The 18,391-nt window shown below is 46.2% G+C and overlaps 1 protein-coding gene across 1 annotated transcript; it reads right to left on the bottom strand.

Moving 5' to 3' along the window:
• Positions 1–2,173: 2,173 nt before the first annotated feature.
• Positions 2,174–8,334, bottom strand: ZNF19 (zinc finger protein 19). Its single transcript, XM_075537741.1, has 3 exons — positions 8,018–8,334; positions 7,359–7,472; positions 2,174–4,521 (listed from the first exon to the last, which is right to left on the bottom strand). The coding sequence occupies exons 1-3, from the start codon at positions 8,049–8,051 to the stop codon at positions 3,419–3,421; spliced, it is 1,251 nt and encodes a 416-aa protein (XP_075393856.1). The 5' UTR covers positions 8,052–8,334; the 3' UTR covers positions 2,174–3,418.
• Between the last annotated feature and the right edge of the window lie 10,057 nt (positions 8,335–18,391).

Below are 18,391 nucleotides of genomic sequence, written 5' to 3'. Positions count from 1 at the left end.
ATTGATAAGATTGTAGTATTGTACTATAGTTTGCAAGACGTTACCCTTGGATGAGTTCCTGAACGCAGGAGGAAAACAATCCTAGGGAATTGGCAGCACCCCACCCCAATATGCCTGTGTTTATAGAACTGTCCAAGGACCAGATAGAAAACAGGTGAACTGGGCTGCTGTCCGAGGTGCTAATTTGTGCTGGGATGTTTGTGGAGCTCTCCGAGGTTCTGGATCTGACCTCAGGACCATTGCCTGGTGTTGGCCCTAACCTTCACGTTGATTTCCTAACACTTGTCATCCTACTTCTTCCCTGGAATCTAACTGGACTAAACTGGTCACTTAGTGGCCCATCCCTTGCTTCTATGCCTATTGACCAGCCTCAGAATTCAAGGACAAGAATTTATCATAGACCTAAATGGTCAGGGAAGGCTTTGGGGAATTTTGGGTATTTTAAAAAATGCCTTCAAGTTACTATAAAATTCATGAGAATACACACAGATGCTTTGGACAGACAAATTGAATATTGTTCTTGATAACAAAAATTATATAATAAAAAGATGGAGAATTCTTATGCTCGAATAACTGTATTCATCGCCCTTCAACACTTTTCCTGAATGAGTTACCTTGCATGCAGCGGTGTAAGCCACAAAAACCTTTTACTTTAAAAGCACTTTACAAGCTATAAACACTTTCATGGATGTGTCTTCCCTCATATCATCTCAAATAAAATATGATTACAGAACTATTACAGATTAGCTAAAACCAAGTTTACAGATTACAGCCCTCGTTGCATAAGGTATAATGCTGGAAACAAGCATGAAATAAATCAACACCTGAATAAAGTGATCATGAACCTTTATTCCCAATTATGCTACTGTCTTTGAGAAACCCCGTTAACCTCTTTGTGTATCTTCAATTGTTACAATTTGAACTAATACAGCACCTGCTTCATGGCTATAGAATTGATGAAAAATCAGTAACAATTAGTGAAGTGCATGGCATATGGTGTCAAAAAATATTATTGGTGTTCAAGGGTAGCTGTAAATGATACAGAAACATAAAACCAACAGCCCCCAGTTACATTAAGTTTCTGGTCTCTTGATGATAACCCACGTGGTCACTCACGGTAGCATTTATTATTGTACATTGTATATGGTACATGAGTATGTATATCATACATGAGTATGTATATGGTACATGAGTATGTATACAGTACATGAGTATGTATATGGTACATGAGTATGTGTATGGTACATGAGTATGTTCACATAACATAGGTAGTCTCAGACTTGTGACAGGGCTCCATTCCAATGTCTCCATCCTAAATGTGGTATAAGAATCTTTCTAAGTTTTCATTGTTTACTTTATTATTATTTCCTTTTATCAACACTATTTTGATAAATCTGGCATTCTCTTACAGGACATCAGCAAATCATGCACTGCAATATAGTCTGCAGCATATATTACTTAGAAGATGTATGGGGAAAGAGTTGCATGAGCCCCAACAAAATGATTTTTTTTAAAAGATGTACGGGGGAAAAGTGCTGACAAAGAATATTCAAAATATCATGAACTGCCGAAAGAACAAACGGATTTGCCTAGGAAGAAGTACAGCCAGAATGATGGCACTCCACTTCCTGTCGGAGTACTTTGAATGTGTTATCAGGGGAGACCTATTCTTGGGAAAGGACATTGTTCTTGCTCCAGTGGAGGGGCAGTGAAAGAGAGGAAGACACAGATGAGAACGGATGTTGCCTGAAAGCAGTCTGGGTTCTCTCGAGCCCTGCAGTGGAAGGGCTCCCCATTCTCCTTACATTTACAAGGTTTACTGTCAGCACTATAGCTAAACATCCCCACAGAATACACACACATAAACCATTTGTCCATTACTAGGTGCTGAAACGTGCTCCTGATCAGAGTAGTTAAGCCAAGTGGAAGAAATGATTAAAGCACTGAACCCCAAATTTTAAAAGGCAGCTCAAGAAAACAAAGGATTCTAATGAAATATGCAAAATACTCAACTTCTCGAACTGAGTTCCAGCTTCACGCTAAGGTGCGTGGCAGGGCAGTTTGGCGGCTCCGTTTGCCAGGCGAACAAGAAGTTGGAGACTGCCGTCAGTCTCAGCCGGGCAGCAATGAGGAGCAACGCCAGCTTGAGAACTGCGGACAATAATCAGCTCAGCCCTGATGCCTGGTTCTCAGTACGTGAACAACGCCAGTCTGAGTGGAGCAGGAAACACTGAGACCCTAAAGCCAGGTATCAAACTGATGCTGGCCCTAAAGCCTGCTGGATGGCAAGAACGGCAATACTGTTGGCCACAAGCTTGGTGTAGGGCAGGGATTTCAGGAATAAATAAATACTAGGCAATCATTTAATTTTTAAACTAGCTTGCACTATGGCTACCTTCAGGATTCTAGAGTACCTTTTAATGTTGTCTATCTGGGATGCAAGTATCGATGAGTATCATGTTAGACCTCTGGGTTACATTTGATTCATCTTTAAAGTGCTATACTTTCAGAGGGACAGCAGGAACCCTGTTCCAGAAAGGTCTTTCAGCTGCCGACTTTGGGGAGACTTGGTGGCTGTCTCCAAATGTTTTCTTTTTTATCCAGAAGTCACTGCAAGTAGAGTGCAGTGTAGGCTGTTTGCACATTCATATTGAGTAAACGAATCCAATTCTGACTTCCTGAGAATTGAACCTTGCTTTCCTGACCCGAACTGAGGAGGTGTACGGATTCATCTGAAACGGACTTTTGTAGACAGATCTTCATGATCCGTTTCCAACACAGTCCATCACTTTACCTTAAAAGAAGTCTGCAGGATGTGGTAGCTGATTTTTATTTTGGGGTGGAGGAGGTGGGTATGACAAAACCAGTAATTCAAAACTTTAGTTCCTTCTCAAGTTGTGGATTGGGGTCCTTGCACCAGTGTGAAGGCGCTTTCACGAGCTTCCGCTGCTAAGAAGGATCTGCGAAATCAACATTCTACTCAAGGAAGGGAAAAATTCCAACTCAGATTTGATTACATACAAAAGCTAAAGTAGAATTTATTGGTTACTGGGATTAAAAAAGCAGACATAGTTCTAGTTTTGAGACAGGACTTCGTGTAGTTGTTCAAACCATGTCTTCAAGAATTGGTCGCTCCCCAACTCTGATCTCTCGTTTGCTGGCTGACTTTATTCTCACTCTCCGAAGAATCTAGGGAGCTCCTGTCGGCTCAGGTCCGATGGGTAAATAAGAATATTTATTCCAATAGCGCTTAACAAGTCCTGGAGCTCGCTTTACTTGGACCATCTCAGGGCATTCGTTGATATTACAAACAGAAAGTGGACCTGGAGTGGGGAAACCTCACAGCGCAGGTGACCTGTGTCCCACACTCCACTCCTGAGCAGAGGATGGAGCTCAAGAGGAAATTCGGTGCACACTATTACCAGTAAAAGGGGGTAAAGAATTCTGGGAGGCCAAAGTGACAAATGTCCAGCAAAGGCTTCTCTCCAGGCTGGACATGCTCATGCTGACCTCGCTGGGAAGAGGCCCTGCAGCCTTTGTCGTACTTGCTAGAGGCACCGGGTTTCTTGCCGGCGTGAGTTTTCTGATGCTGTCGCAGCGTTCTTCTGCTGGTGAAGTCTTTGCCACACTCGTCGCACACACAGGAGGGCTCCTGAACGTGGGTTCGGAGGTGCCGCCGGAGCTGCTCTTTGGCAGTGAAGGCTTTCCCGCAATGCACACACTCGTACGGCCTCTCCTCACTGTGGGTCCTCTGATGCCGGGTGAGTTTCGTGTGGAAATTGAAGGCCTGCCCGCACACTGGGCAAGAATACGGCTTCTCCCCGGTGTGGATGCGCTGATGCTGGCTGAGATGGGAAGTCCTCCCGAAGCTTTTGCCACACTCGGTGCACTCGTACGGCTTCTCTCCCGTGTGGATTTTCTGATGCCGGATTAGCGGCGAGTTGCCAACAAAAGCCTTGCCGCACTCGTTACATTCATAAGGCTTCTCCCCGGTGTGGATCCGCTGGTGAATAACAAACTCCGAGCTGCTCGTGAAGCTGTTGCCGCACGCCTTGCAGTGATAGGGCCTGTCCCCGCTGTGGATCCTCTGATGTCGGATCAGATTCGCATTGTCGTTGAAGGCTCGCCCGCACGCCTCGCACTGATAGGGTCTCTCTCCAGTATGGATTCGCTGGTGCCGGATCAGCGAGGAATTGCCATTAAAGGCTTTCCCACACTCAGCGCAGCCAAAGGGTTTCTCGCCCGTGTGGACTCTCTGGTGCCGGACATAGTAGGAAAAGTAGCTGAAGTGTTTCCCACACTCCTCGCATCTGAAGGGTTTCCCAGCGCAGTGGGTTCTCTCAACCTTTCCTCGGACATCTCTCACCGTGGGGACCTCCTGCTGCTTCCCCGGACCACGTGTTCCTGGGAAGTGGGGTCCCTGAGGGACACTCTTCTGCAGCCCACGTGGTGGGATCCCGGCTCGCGCTCCAGAGACTCCCCGTGTTGGCGCGCACTCACTGTGACGGGTGGTCTCGGCATCTGAAGTAAGAAACAGGAAACACAAAGGTCACCTAAGGACTCTTCTAGAAGCAGCCAAGCATTGGAGAGATTGCCGGCATACCGTGAAGTTATTCCGGGTTCAGTTCCAGAGCACTGGCACAATAAAGAGCCACACCCGGCTTGTGCTGTAGTTTATTCGTGTGCCACGGCACTAGGCAAAGATCTAAATTAAGGTGAGAACTACAGATGTAACACAGAGACACGGAGCAAACGCACATTGCTGGAGAAAGGGCACCAATAGATTTCCTTGATGCGGGATTGCCACAAGCTTAAGGCATTTCACAGTGCCGTTATCTGGGAAAGGCCCTTCAGTGGACTCCAGCCGCATGGGGTGTGCTTGTCCATTCTAACGTCCACATCAGTCTGCCTGGAAGATGCATGCGGCTGCTACACCACGCGTGGTACACAGCACCTCTGCAGAAGCGGTCGAGATGTAGCCAGCTATCTGGTTACGACCGAACACTTGCCAAGGCTCGGTGAGTATTAAGGGCGCTAGGCTGTGGCACAGCAGAGAGAGACGGGAATGACAGAGGGCCCAAGGGCACGACCACAGAACGCTCAGGGCTTTACTACAGGTGGGTGCCAAGGTCTGGTGCCCAGAGTCACTGCTCCTGCTCCACGTTCTGTCTCTCTCGCTTCCGGTTCCCACGCCGTGAGTTCTCCAGCACAGAGAACTCGGCATTCTAGATCTTCCTCATGAGGCTGGATGGGTGAGAGCCACCGCACTCATCTAGACCATTAGCTAAGTAAGGAGGCTCGGGGCTTATTGCCGTGTAGACTCCTCCCTCCCACCGCCTTAGAGTCTAGGGAGCAGAAAACAGAAAGTCCTGCCTCAGTTAGTCCTCAGCATCTTCCTCTCAAACAATACGCTAGAAAAGTGGGAAGGATGTTGCCGGTGGGCTCGGAAATAAACGTTTGTAAGTAAGATTCTCCTGCAAAGCCCTTCAGAACCACTACTGGATCTTCAATTCCCTTCCGCGGGGCTGGCTAGCTTCCCTTTTGCCCGGCCCCTGAAACCATATCAGAGCCTTCTCCCTGGGGATCCCTCCATTCCCCCCTCCCTGGGGTGCTCCTGCAGCCCACTCTTCCACACCAGCAATGGCACTGACCATGTTCGCCCTGCTGCAGCTCTGTACATCTGGCCCCATCACCAGCATCCTCCAGACTTGACTTTTTTTAAAAAAATCATTACTATTATTGTGAAAAAAAAAACCATGGCAAAACATGCCAATTCAAAATTTTTCACATGCATAGAACAGTGACCTAATTATATTCCTCAACTTGTGCAACAATTGATGTAAATTCCTGTTCCATAATCAAACACTTCCTTTCTCCTCCCTCCCACCCCAGTAACCTAACAATCCTTGGTTTCTATATATTTGCTGTTTGATATCTAGGAGCTCACACAGTATATGTCCTTTTGCGAACGACTTCTTTCACGAGCATCTTTTCAAGGTTTTCCAACATCAAGACTTCAGGGAGGGCGGGGGAGCAGGAAGTGAGCTAATACCAAGGGCTCAAGTAGAAAGAAAATGTTCGGGAAATGATGATGGTAACATATGTACAAACGTGCTTGACACAATGGATGGATGGACTGTGATAAGAGTTGTAAGAGGCTCCAATAAAATGATTTTTTTAAAAAACCCAAACATCACCAAGGCCTCCAGCAGAAAGCAAATGTTTTGAGAATGAAGATGGCAACAAATGTACAAATGTGCTTGACACACTGGATGCGTGTGTGGATTGCAATGAGTTGTCTGAGCTCCCAATAAAATAAAAACAAAATCTAAACGCTCAAGATGCCATTTATCTCTACAGCTGAGTGTGTATATAACACGCGTTTATCCATTTCTCTGTTGATGGGTATTTTAGTGAATTTCACCTGTTAGCTATTGTGGAAAGTGCTGTGTTGAAAACTGGGGTAGAGATTTCTCTCCAGAGCTTCTTAAACCAAGCTTGGCACAATCCAGCATTCAAAACCTGCTCCTGGCACACCTTTCCAAAGGGTTGTGGGGAGGAGATTAGCCAGTCAGGGTGCATGCTGGCAACGATGAAACATGTAACTTTCCTCTAGTTCTTGAATGCTTCCTCTCCCCCACTATCATGATCCCAATTCTACCTTACATAACTGGCTAGACCAGAGGATGTACACTGGTATAGATAGCAACTGGAAACACAGGGAATCCAGGACAGATGACTCCTTCGGGACCAGTGGTGAGAGTGGTGATAACTGGAGGGTGGAGAGAATGTAGGGTAGAAAGGGGGAACTGATTACAAGGATCTATGTATAGCCTCCTCCCTGGGGGATGCACAGCAGAGAAGAAGGCGGGGGGAGACATCTGACAGTGTAATACATGACAAAATAATAATAATTTATGAATGATGAAGGGTTCATGACGTAGGGGGAAGTGGGGAGGGAGGGGGGAAATGAGTAGCAGATATTAAGAGCTCAAGTAGAAGGCAAATGTTTTGAGAATGATGGCAACAAATGTACATATGTTCTTGACCCAATGGATGGATGGATAGATTGTGATAAGAATTGTACGAGCCCCCAATAAAATGATTTTTAGGAAAACCTGCTCCTGGATAAACCCATCCAGTCCAAGGAATGAGGGACACTGCCGTAATATTGAAACTCAGGAAAAGCAACAGATCGCTAAGAATTACACATAAATGCATTCGGTGGGAGTGTGAGAGGAATTAACAATTGTGGGCAAGGTCTCAAATTTCACTTATTGACAGAAGTCATGTATCCCGTTTCAATTCTGCCCAGCATAAACCCTTTTCAACCACATGGCGCTGTCAAACCTGCTTACCTTTGCAGAGGGCTTTGGTCTTCTCTGCAGGTGGGTCATCTTGTGCCCTCTTGTCCCAAGACAAATCCCCTCCCTCCAGGAGGGAGATCAGAGACGGTTTGGGAACTGAGTATCCTGGAATGGGGTAAATAGAATCTTTCAGCCTTGTGTCTACCCCGAGTCAGAAAAAGGAAACCCCAAAATCTCATGAAGAAGAAGACCTGGGTAAAAGGGCTCCCGACTGGTGATTCAGATCAAAAGGCAAAAACAACTGTGATCTCTTCCTTAAAACCCACATAGGAGTCGGTAAGTTCATGAAAAGCCTGCTCATGATGTGTGCAAACACAGAGAAGGGCCAGACCATACCTTTACCTACGCAAAAGGCGGGCACCCACAAATGGAGACCTTGGCTTTGGCAGAGAAATTGTGCAGAGCTCCTCAGAAGATGGACATGCTCTTACTGGAGAACAGCAATTCTCTACACACTGGGGTCAGCCTGACACCACATCTCCTCCTACCCGGCAGCCTCTGAGGCTGGTCATTTAGCCTCAGCCCTGGAGCCACCACTCAGTGGAGGATAACAGAGTTAGAGACAACCCCCTCCCCTCCCCATCACCCACCAGTCTGTGAGGAGGAAGGCAGAAGGTGTAAACCCACATCCCAGAAGGAAAGCATCTTACCCAGGGAGGTCAAGTTCCCATAATTCTCCAGCATCACACTCCTGTAGAGAGCCCTCTGTGTGGGAGACAGGCTGGCCCATTCTGTCTGCGTGAAGTACACAGCAACATCCTGGAAGGTCACCACCTCCTAAAACAACAGGTTCCTGCTGCCCCTGGGCCAATCTGCTGGTTCAGGGACAGAGTGTGGGGCCTGAAGGAGAGGTCTAGCAAGTGATGGGTAACGCGAACAGCGAAAGGGAAGTAGACCACAAAATGAGTGTTTCTACAACCCCAAACCTGGGGCTTTTCTCCAGATCCCATAAGAGCTTCCATTAGGACACAAGATGTACTGTTACAGAGGATAACATTGTGAAAATCCTGGGAAGCCTCTCCTGAGCTCAGCTGCGTAGAGCACATTCTCTGGTTTTCTAATTGCATTTTCAGTCTTCCACTGTCTCACCCACAGGTGAACAGTTAGCTTCGATCTGCCCAGACACCCACTCACCGATGGCATCTCAGGACCTACTTGTCTCCATCTCACGGCCCTACACCTTGTGCCCACCTATCACGAACACAGTGAAAATCAGGGTTAGCCCAGGTGAGTCGGCTCCACTAAACCCAAACAAATGTTTGAATCAGGAGCTATACGCTGCTTCTGCTGAAGAACCCCAGCAGAGGGCGCTCAGTGCCACCTGGGCAGTCCACTGGGCTCTCTGATGAGTCTTCCAAAAAGGTATATATAGTACTCCCTCAATCAAATTGCTGCTGGGGTGTGTGGTGTGTGTGTGGTGTACGTGTGTGTGTAAAGATTCCATAGCAAGCATTTGTCAATTCATTTAATTTTCATTGTATAATTCAAGACACTGGTTATATCATGTTACATAATATTTTCTTAATAGCCAACCCTTCCCCTCGCTGCTGGTTGCAACACTACCACTCCGAATGACCCAGTATGCGGCTTGGAGCCTCTATTCATTCGTTGGACTTTAGGACCAAACATGGTCCCTCCACCTAGCGTTCAGTAAATATCCTCTCAACTCATTTCATTCCTATAGATCTCTACGAACCCCAGCACCACCTTAGCTCCTCCACACTAGCTCCCCGCGTCCATATAAACAGATTTGCATAGTGATAACTCCACCCCGACCCCCGATCTTAGTCAATCGCATCAAATGCCCAGGAAGGAAAGGCAACCATGAATGAGGGTGATAACTAAGATAGGTCAATGGGAGGAGAGAGTGGGCAGGCACTTCACACCATGATGATTCTCTGGGCAAGTTACCAATAAAGAACAACAGTCAACAGGGACTCAGAAATGTAAGATATGAGGGATCGAGACTGCCATCTGCTGGTACCAGTAACCTGTAGAAATTCAGATGGTTAGGAGCCACAAGGAAGACTGTATTGGGGAGATTGAGACTTGGATGTGATTCATGGATCCTAAGGTACTGAATCAAAATTCCCTGGAAGAAGGACATGGTGAAACAACACTGGGTAACTCATCAATTTCATGACACAAAATACAGCTCAAGAAATTAATTTGCCCATCCTGGTGGTACTGTGGGTTAAGTGTTGAGCTGTTAGCCACAAGGTCGGCAGTTCAAATCCCCCAGCTGCTCTACAGGAGAAAGCTGAAGCTGTCCGCTCCTGTAAAGATTTACTGTTTTGGAAATCCTATACAGGGTCTCTGAGTTGGAACCAACTTTTTGGCAATGGGTTTGGTCCCCCAAAATGTAGATGATCATGTTCACTTTATCAATGAAGTTCGTTAAGGTACAGAGATTACGTGATGGGTTCAATGTCCCAATGCCATCTGAAGGAATCCTGAACTTGAGCTGTCTGCTTCCTGGTGTAGATTTGACATCCCACTGCAGTGCTCCTTAGCCAACAGTAAAGCCCTAAAGGATCCTGAAACCTCTTCATCGTTCTTTCAGAGAACACGTTGGGGACACTCCAACTTTTCCTTCTCGCTTGCCAGTTGTCCCTCTGCTCCCACTTCCTTAATCCCCTAGAACCTTGTGAAAGGTCACCAAAATCTGATACCCCACCTCACCACCCTGAGATCCTCAGCCACACATATCCCTCTGCTGGAGAAGCTCCTGGACCTAAGGACCAGGGCTCCACAGAGACCCCGAGTGAAGGCGGCTGCACCTGAGCTTCCCAGCACATTCTTTCCAGCTGTCTCCATCCACCATTCCACGGGCCTTGGGGGCTCTGGCTGCTCAGCCCCTCCTGTTCAACTCTCTTTCTCCAGGATGCAGGCAGTGAAGAGGATCCACAGGGGCCTTGCTACTGAGTTGGCTCTAAGACTATCTAGAATCACCCCAGTCATCCCTCATCTTCAGTTCAGAGCTGAGGGATCCACAGCTCACCTGGTGCCGCGCTTTCAGGGGCAGGACTCCCCTCATCTGGGCTCCCTCTCAGGAAAGGGCAGAGGCTGAGGGAAGAAGCAAAGAGAACCCAGAGTGAGTCCCATCCAGAGGAAAGCTTTCCTTTAAACCTGCATACCTGCCAACAGCAGCAGCAGCAGCAGCATTCACTGAATGTCCACTGGGAGAGCATCTTCTAAGTATCTCCACTTTTAATCCAAACCACTCCATGAGCTGTGTAATCCTGCGGTCACAGAGATACTGCAAGGATAGGTAACTTGCCTAGGCTGCCAGAGCCTGTACTCACAAACATCCAGCAATATATCTTTCCTAGGACAAGAATATGATGGGCCGGGAGGGGGAGCTGAGTAGGCAAAGCAAAACATGTAAAAGGCATCACACAGCTTTCACAAAATGTAGGAGGAAAGCCAGACTTTCATTGTTCAAAACAAAGTTTTACTAAGAAAAATAAGAGGCTAAGAAAAGTAAATAATTCTCATATTTTGGATGAAAAATGTATATCTTCTCATTTCATCCTCATCATAATCCTCTGCGTTTTTCCCTTTTCCCAAATGAGGAAACAGGTTAAGAGAATAACTGTTTCTCTCAACTGGTGGATAAATGAACTTGAGTCTCAAAGCAGATTAACCAGATTCCCCAAACTGGGTTTTTAGTAACTCTACTATATTGCTTTTAATCATAATCCCAGTAAGCTGCTCCTAGAACTTAGGAAAGTGATTCTAAGGAGCCCTGGTGGCACAGAGGCTAAGCACTTGACTGCCAAATGAAAAACAGGTGAGTCAAGGTCACCAGGAGTGGTCTGGGCTAAAGATGTGGCAGACTGCTTCCGTAACCATTTACACTTTTGGAAATCCTATGGATGGTTCCATCCTGCCTCAGAGGGTGGATAGGCATTGAAATCAACTTGCTGGCAATGGGTTAATTTCCTTTTTGTTTTTTTTAAGCGAATCTAAGGAGCCCTTAGATTTGGAAGACAGGCACCTGCCCAACCAACTAGAAGAAATCTATATTCATGCCCATCCCAAAGAAAAATGATCCAATAGAATGCAGAAATGATCAAGCATTACGGTGAACACAAGAAAAATTAGGCCGGACATAACTTAAAAAATTGGTTGCAGCAGTACACTGGCAAGAAAATGCCAAAAACTCAAGCCAGATTCAGAGGTGGACATGCAACAAGAAACAGCTGGTGACATCAGATGGACCTTGACTGAAAGCAGCAAGTCTGAGAAAGATGTTAACATGTGCCTGTTGACTACACAAATGGGTGGATTATAACAAGGTGTGGACAAATATTGTGAAACATGGGCATTCTGGAACGCTTCCCTGTGCTCATGTAGAACCTGTACATAGACTGAGAGAGACTGAGGGGAGACTTCAATGTTTAAAGTCAGAAAAGGTGTGCATTCGCGCTGTATCCTTTCACCATGTTGTTCACTTAAGATGCTGGGCAAGTAATCTGAGAAGCTGGGCTGTATAAATTCAGCAGCATGATAGGAAAATTCATTAACCCCTGTGATATGCAGATGCCACAACTTTGCCTGCTGCAACAGAGAAAATTGGAAGCACTTGCTGCAGATCAGAGACCACAGCTTTCAGTATGGAGTACACCTCAGCACAGTGAAACCAAAACCCTAACTGAAGCCATAAGCAACATCATTATAAATGGAGAAAAGATTGACAGCCAGCTGCCAAAGGAAGTAGCAGTCATAAAATCAAATGGTCTGTTGCATTGGGCAGCTCTGCTCCAAAAGTTCCCTGTGAAGTGTCAAAAAGCAACGACGTCACTGTGATGGCTAAGGTGCGCCTGACCTAAGCCAGGGCTATTTTTAATCACCGACTATGTCTGCAGAAGGTGGGCAAGGAATGAGGAGTAACAAAAAAATAATCGATGCCTTTGGATTATGGTGTTGGCAAACATTGAAAAGGTCTGTCAGAAAAATGAACAAATGCATCTTGGAAGTCCAGCCAGGAGACGCCTTTCAAGCAAGGCTAGCTAGGCGTCCATCTCACTTACTTTACACATAGTCTCAGGAAGCACAGCATGCTTGGCGGAGGGTCATCAAAGAGAACTACAATGAAATGGATTAATCTGCTTTTTTTTTCTATCACCCATTCTAGGACCCAATCATTCCCAGCAATGGATTAGCAAAAGCCCCTTAGAGGCCACAGTATACTTAGTGAGTTATTACTTTAACCAAATCACACCCTACAGATTTTGTAGACTTGTGAAGCAGTCACTTTCTACCAGTCTCCTCCCTAATCATACTCCCTGGATTATGCACTTTCCCTGTCGCCACTCTCTCTTCTTAGTGCAGCTACCTTGGTCTCCTTGCTGGTTCACTACTAATCCACCGACGAGACGATGAACCTGTTGCCTCCAATCTTAAAATGTTTGCGACGGACTCTTGTGTCTGCCTGTAATGCTCTCTGCTGACTTGACCAATCTTCCCCCACCTAATGCCAGCTCATCCTTCAGCTTTGTAACACCCATCGCCAACACGGTATCCCTTTCCTGTATTCCACTTGCCCCAGTTTGAGATTATACCCTTAAGGGTAATCAACATTACATATGGACATATTTCATGCTAGGACATGTAGGAGACAATGGAGACAAAGTAGAGACATGAAAAAGGACCACCCCTTCCTTCAGGGAGCCTGAAACCAAGTAAGTGATTGGCCTACAAAATAAACAACAAACAAGAACACGCATGAAAAATGTGTTCCTTTATTCAACAGGACACCAACGATGAGGAGGCAGGAAAGGTTAACTGGATGGACGGACGTGCAGATGGAAACGGACGGACGTGCAGATGGACTGACATGTGGCAGGTGGGGTGGAAATGGCAAACGTGCTGACACTTGGTGGGGACTCTAAGCAAACTCGCAGAATCATCTGCATATGCATTGATGAATAGGTATAAGATTTGCTGTGTAATCTTTCACCTAAAATCCATTAAAAAATAAATGAATTGCCAAAAAGGCGGTTGCGGGGCTAAATACGTTGGGAGAGGTACCCGGCGGGGCCTTGGGCCCGCTAAAGACTCGGTCTCGCCCAGAAAGCAATCGGCTACTGCGGTCGGATTACAAAGGGTGGAGGAAGTTGCCTACTTTAATCAATCCGCGACTCGCCCGCGTGCCCCCTAGGCCGCATCTAGCCTACGGCCCCTCAAGCAGCAGTTGCTCACGCTCCTCCGGGAGGGGCTGCGGCCCTGCTGGGGGCCAAGGGCTTCTTCGCTCCACCTCGAGCTCATGGTCCCGGCCTTGGCTTTCTCTCGCCTGCGGCCCCCGCGGGCCGGGAGGGAGGCACGTGGATCGGGGAGCTGGCTCGCCGGGCGCAGGTTCTCCCGGGGCCCCAAGTCGCCTCCCTGACTCGCCGGGGCACCGGGAGGGAAGTGGCCGGTCTTCTTGCGGGGTGAAGGGAGCGCTCCCAGCAAAGACTCGCGATCCACGGACCCCAACACTCACCTCAGGGAAAGAGGAAAAAACGAAGCGTGACCGGAAGTGCGTCACCACGTGGGCGGCGCCGCAAGAGCCTAGCGCACGTCCTCTCTAGGATGCCAGAGCTCTCCTCTCAGTGGTACGCCAGCCTTCCAACATAGCGCTCTGCGCCCGGGACCCCTGGTTATCATTTATTCCGTGATCTCCAACCTTAACTCGGAACCACGGCAGTATCAGCAATTCCTGTGGCTTTGTCAATAGAAATGAGGGGCGTTTTCATATCACGTTGCAGTTGGTCCAGATACCTCAAAAATAAAGGTATTCAAATGACCACCCTTATTGTTAGATCCACGTTTAGACAGTATTTTATCTCATCTTGTTGGTAAAGAAGCACACCTATTTATGTCACAAATTAATTTTTAAACTATTTTAATACAATTGGTTTCCTTTGTACTAGATGTGTTTTATTTTGTGCTTTTATGACTTATTGCGAGGAGAGATGTACAGGTATCGGGCCAAAGGAATTACTACTGTAGGGAAAAAACACCACCACCACCAATTGTCCCGTGAGCAGTAAAATGCAGTCATGTTAAGAAAGACCAGGACTGACAAGAGGGTCATTAGAGAACTATTTAGGGTGTAATAAATTATTTAATACAATACATTTGGAAGAGGAGCAATCTATCATAGCCATAAAGTATAAATGACCTGATGGGTGATGGTGCCAGTAACTGGCATCGATAATTCAGGAAGAGGAGCTGGTTTCAAGGAACATTAAGAATTTGGTTTTAGGCACTCTATACATATATGCCATTTTACATATATAAATATGTATGTATGTACCACAAGGAGCCTCCTGGGGGCACTGTTGAGTAAGCATTAGACTGCTAACTGCAAGCTCAGTGGGTCAAAATCCCACCAGCCACTCCCAAAGGAGAAAGATGAGGCTATCTGCACTCATGAAGATTCACAGCCCAGAAGGGTCTTGGTCTCCTTAGGGGACCTTCAAATCCACAGCCCAATCAAAACCGTGCCTTTGGAGAGGAGAGGGTGGGCTGGCTCAGTGAAATCCTAAGCAGAGAGATCAACTGTGACGTTTTTGAGGGATTCCGAAGAGGTCATCTTGACAGATTTTCTCGAAAGACCAGAAGTTCACAGGGGGCTTACTGGGAAGATGCTTTAAGAAAAATTGAAAGCTGCACTGGTGAGGAAAAGGCCAGAAAAAGTTGAGCCCAGGAATTTCTTTTCAAGGTGTACAGCTTTCTCCATGAGTCCTTTCAGAAAGATCCAAATTGGAAACCCCACTAAATGACCGGACTCTTCTTTAGCCACACCTGTTGTAAAGGAAATGAACTACTCGGACTTTAAGCTGAAACACCCTAGTGTGAGAAGAGGGCTGCTATCCCAAGATCATGGACGCTGAAGTCATTGGACTTGAATTCAAATCTCTATTGCTTTGAAGTTCTCAATAATGGATAGCTTGAGACTACCATCTATTTGCTGTTCTCATGTTTTCTTGGCTTTCTGTAAGATGCCTTAGTTCTGCAACCAACAGGTTTGTCTTAATGCCTTGGGTTTCACTGTCCTGTTTTCTTAAGCTGTGACCTGTCACTTGAGATTGGAATCTGTACAAGTGAGCATTCCACGTATTTGGGCCTAAAAGGCTTTTCTAGTATTTTAAATTCTGTCATTGGCTAGATTCATGACATTTTTCTTAAAAATACCAAATGTCCCATGAAGGCTATTAATATTATTTCTAAAGCTAGTAATGCTGCCTCTGAGGTGGAGATATATATATATATGAATGAAGTGGACATGTGAATGGATTTTTGAGCTCAAAGTTAATCTAAGAAAATTAGTTCTCATATGTGGCCCTGCTCAGTAGGGACCCTCATAAAAAGCTCATTGAAGTTACTGGGTATGTAGCAGGAGTGGTGGAGAAATCACGTGGTGACTGGCTATCACAAGAATGGCATCTGGTGTCTTAAAGGCTTCTCTTAACAAGCAGCCATCTACGTGAAGTATTAGCTAAGTCCACACAGAAGAAGCACACCAGTCCGTGTGGTCAAAAGATTATTAATAATATAATTGATAATTAGAAGAAAAATTTGATTGCAACTTAAGTTCTGAGCATGCATTTGCAGACCACTATGATAAGTAAAAGTCTACAGTCCGTTTGTCGAGTCAAGCAAGTCATGCCAAAAGTCAGCAACAATCTTTTCATCTTTAACAGATCTCATAGGTCTGAGATGATTTACATAAGCAGTGGGAAAGGAGAGAGTGATCTTTAGTGAATTCCCACATGCCTGGTACATTCAACCCATTTTATGTTTTAGTTCCCGGCACCTTTATCCTAGAAGGGGAGGCATAAACTATGGACTGCTAACCACAAGGTCGGCGGTTCAAAGTCACTCGCCACTCTTTGGGAAAAAGATGAAGCTGTCTGAGCTGGCTAAGTATTTACAAAACCGAATATTGGTGGGCTATGAGCTGGAATTGACTCGGTGACAGTGGGTTGGGTTGGGTTTGCATGCTAGAAGTTTCAGACTGGATAGTCCCTGCCTCTTTCAATTCTGAGCTCAAAGCATACTCACACTTTCCTCCAGATTCTCACATTTTGCTTATCTTGTTCTTTTACGTTGCTATTTAATCTTATCTTAAGCCGATATGAATGCTGGACGTAAACTACAAACCGCAAGTTAGAGATTTGCCTCCTCAGTTTGCAGTCACACCCTTTCTTCCTGAGTTCTATTATCTTGGTTTCTGAAGACAGTGTTTCCAGCAGAGTTCCCTTTGACTTGTCCACTCTTTTCTCTGTACAAAGTTCTCTAATGATGTGAGATTCCTGTGTTTATGTTTATGATTTCACCCCCGAGTCAGATTGTCAGTACAGAATTTCAGTCTCTGCCGTCTGCTCTCCTGCTGTGTCCCCACCCCAAGCTTTACCTTAAATAAGAAATGGCTCATCCTAATGTTTTTCCTACTTTTGTGAGATCGTCTTTGATAGTTCACTGAGACACTTAATTTTCTCCCAAGGCTCCCTGTTCTTTCCTCCTGGTGTGGTGGGCTACACATTGCAAGGTCAGAGGTTCGAACCCCCCCACCCCCCGTCTGTAAAGCGTTAACGTTCAGAAACCCACAGGGGCAGTTCTTCTCTGTCTGAGAGGGTCACGACGAGGCTGTCTCAGGTCCGTGGCAAGGAGGTTGGTTTTGAGTTTTTGGACAAGTCTTTGCTTTCCATCATCTCCATGAGCAAATCCAAACACTGCACTTAGTATGAGATGTGCAATGTTAGGCCCTACACGTCATCCTTTTGCTGTAGCGAAGCCAATGGCCTTGCTTTTCATTGTCGGAAGCAAGCTGATATTTTAGAATCTTAAAGAATATACATTTTCTTTGTGTGTGTGTATATATATATATACACACACACACACTTAACAGTGGAGCTAAGGTACTATGTGAAGATTTGCACGTAACTCAATTTAAGATGATGAGATTGTCAAAACCTTTATACTTAAAGATTTCACCGTGATAGGAGACTCACTGCAGTACAGATATTAGTGTTCCTTTTGAGAAAATCTCATCTCCGCCCGGAAATGAGCAATGACAGCTGCAGGCTCCGGTCCAGGCTAACAAAGCTCCTAGAACAAACATTGGTTGAACCGTGGGCTGCCTATCTGGCTCTGGGTGTGGCCCCAGGAGGAGGGCCCACTTCGCCTTGACCATTTGATTTTGGAACTTCCCCAGGATTGCTTGAATCTTTTTTCCACCTGTTTGGTTTCTTGACCCATGTGAGCTGAGGTGGACGCATTCCAGGCCGGGTTATTTTATGTTTCCTCTTGGACAAATTTCTGTGGCCGCTGTGAGTGTTGTGAAGCAGTCGAAGTCTGCCATCAAGAGGGGGACACATGCTTGAAGAGCTTAGACAGGCACCCAGTACCCCTGCCTTGAGTACTAACTAGCACAGAAGGGGTTTCACAGCCCAGAAGGGGTTTCACAGCCCAACAGTGACATCTAGCGTCTGCTTGATAAATCCCAGCCCGGAAATTTACCGGAGTTACCTGGGAAACCTCACCGGATGCTTCTCACACCAAGGCGACCATATAAGACAGGTTCAACCTGCTCCTGTAAGTTTGCGAGGCTGTCACTGTGGTGTTTCTCCCTCGGAGAGCCTGGTGGTTTCCGGCTGCTGACCTTGCAGTTAACAGTCCAACAAGGGACCGCTACGCCATCTGGGCTTTGGAGGCCCCCAACTTTACTTTTCCACTTAGTGACGTGCCCAAATTTCTTAGCAATTGCTCTCTGACTTTTCACATCACAAATTTACAACAATGTGTCCACACACACACACACACACACACACAGAAGCGTGCACATACACAACAAAGCACAACTGAGTAATTGAGTACCCATTAACTAGTCGCTGACCCCTGGCAGCCGACCGAATTCAATGGCTGGTTTTTCTTTTAAAAATCATTTTATTGGGGGCTCCTAAAACTCTACTCACAATCCATCCACTGTATCAAGCACATTTGTACACTTGTGGCAATGGCTGCTTTTTCTA

This window comes from Tenrec ecaudatus, chromosome 18 (assembly GCF_050624435.1).
Source record: "Tenrec ecaudatus isolate mTenEca1 chromosome 18, mTenEca1.hap1, whole genome shotgun sequence".
In the NCBI taxonomy this organism is placed as follows: Eukaryota; Metazoa; Chordata; class Mammalia; order Afrosoricida; family Tenrecidae; genus Tenrec; species Tenrec ecaudatus.
Note: the sequence above shows the minus strand (reverse complement) of the source record. Positions and strands in the feature narration are given on the sequence as shown.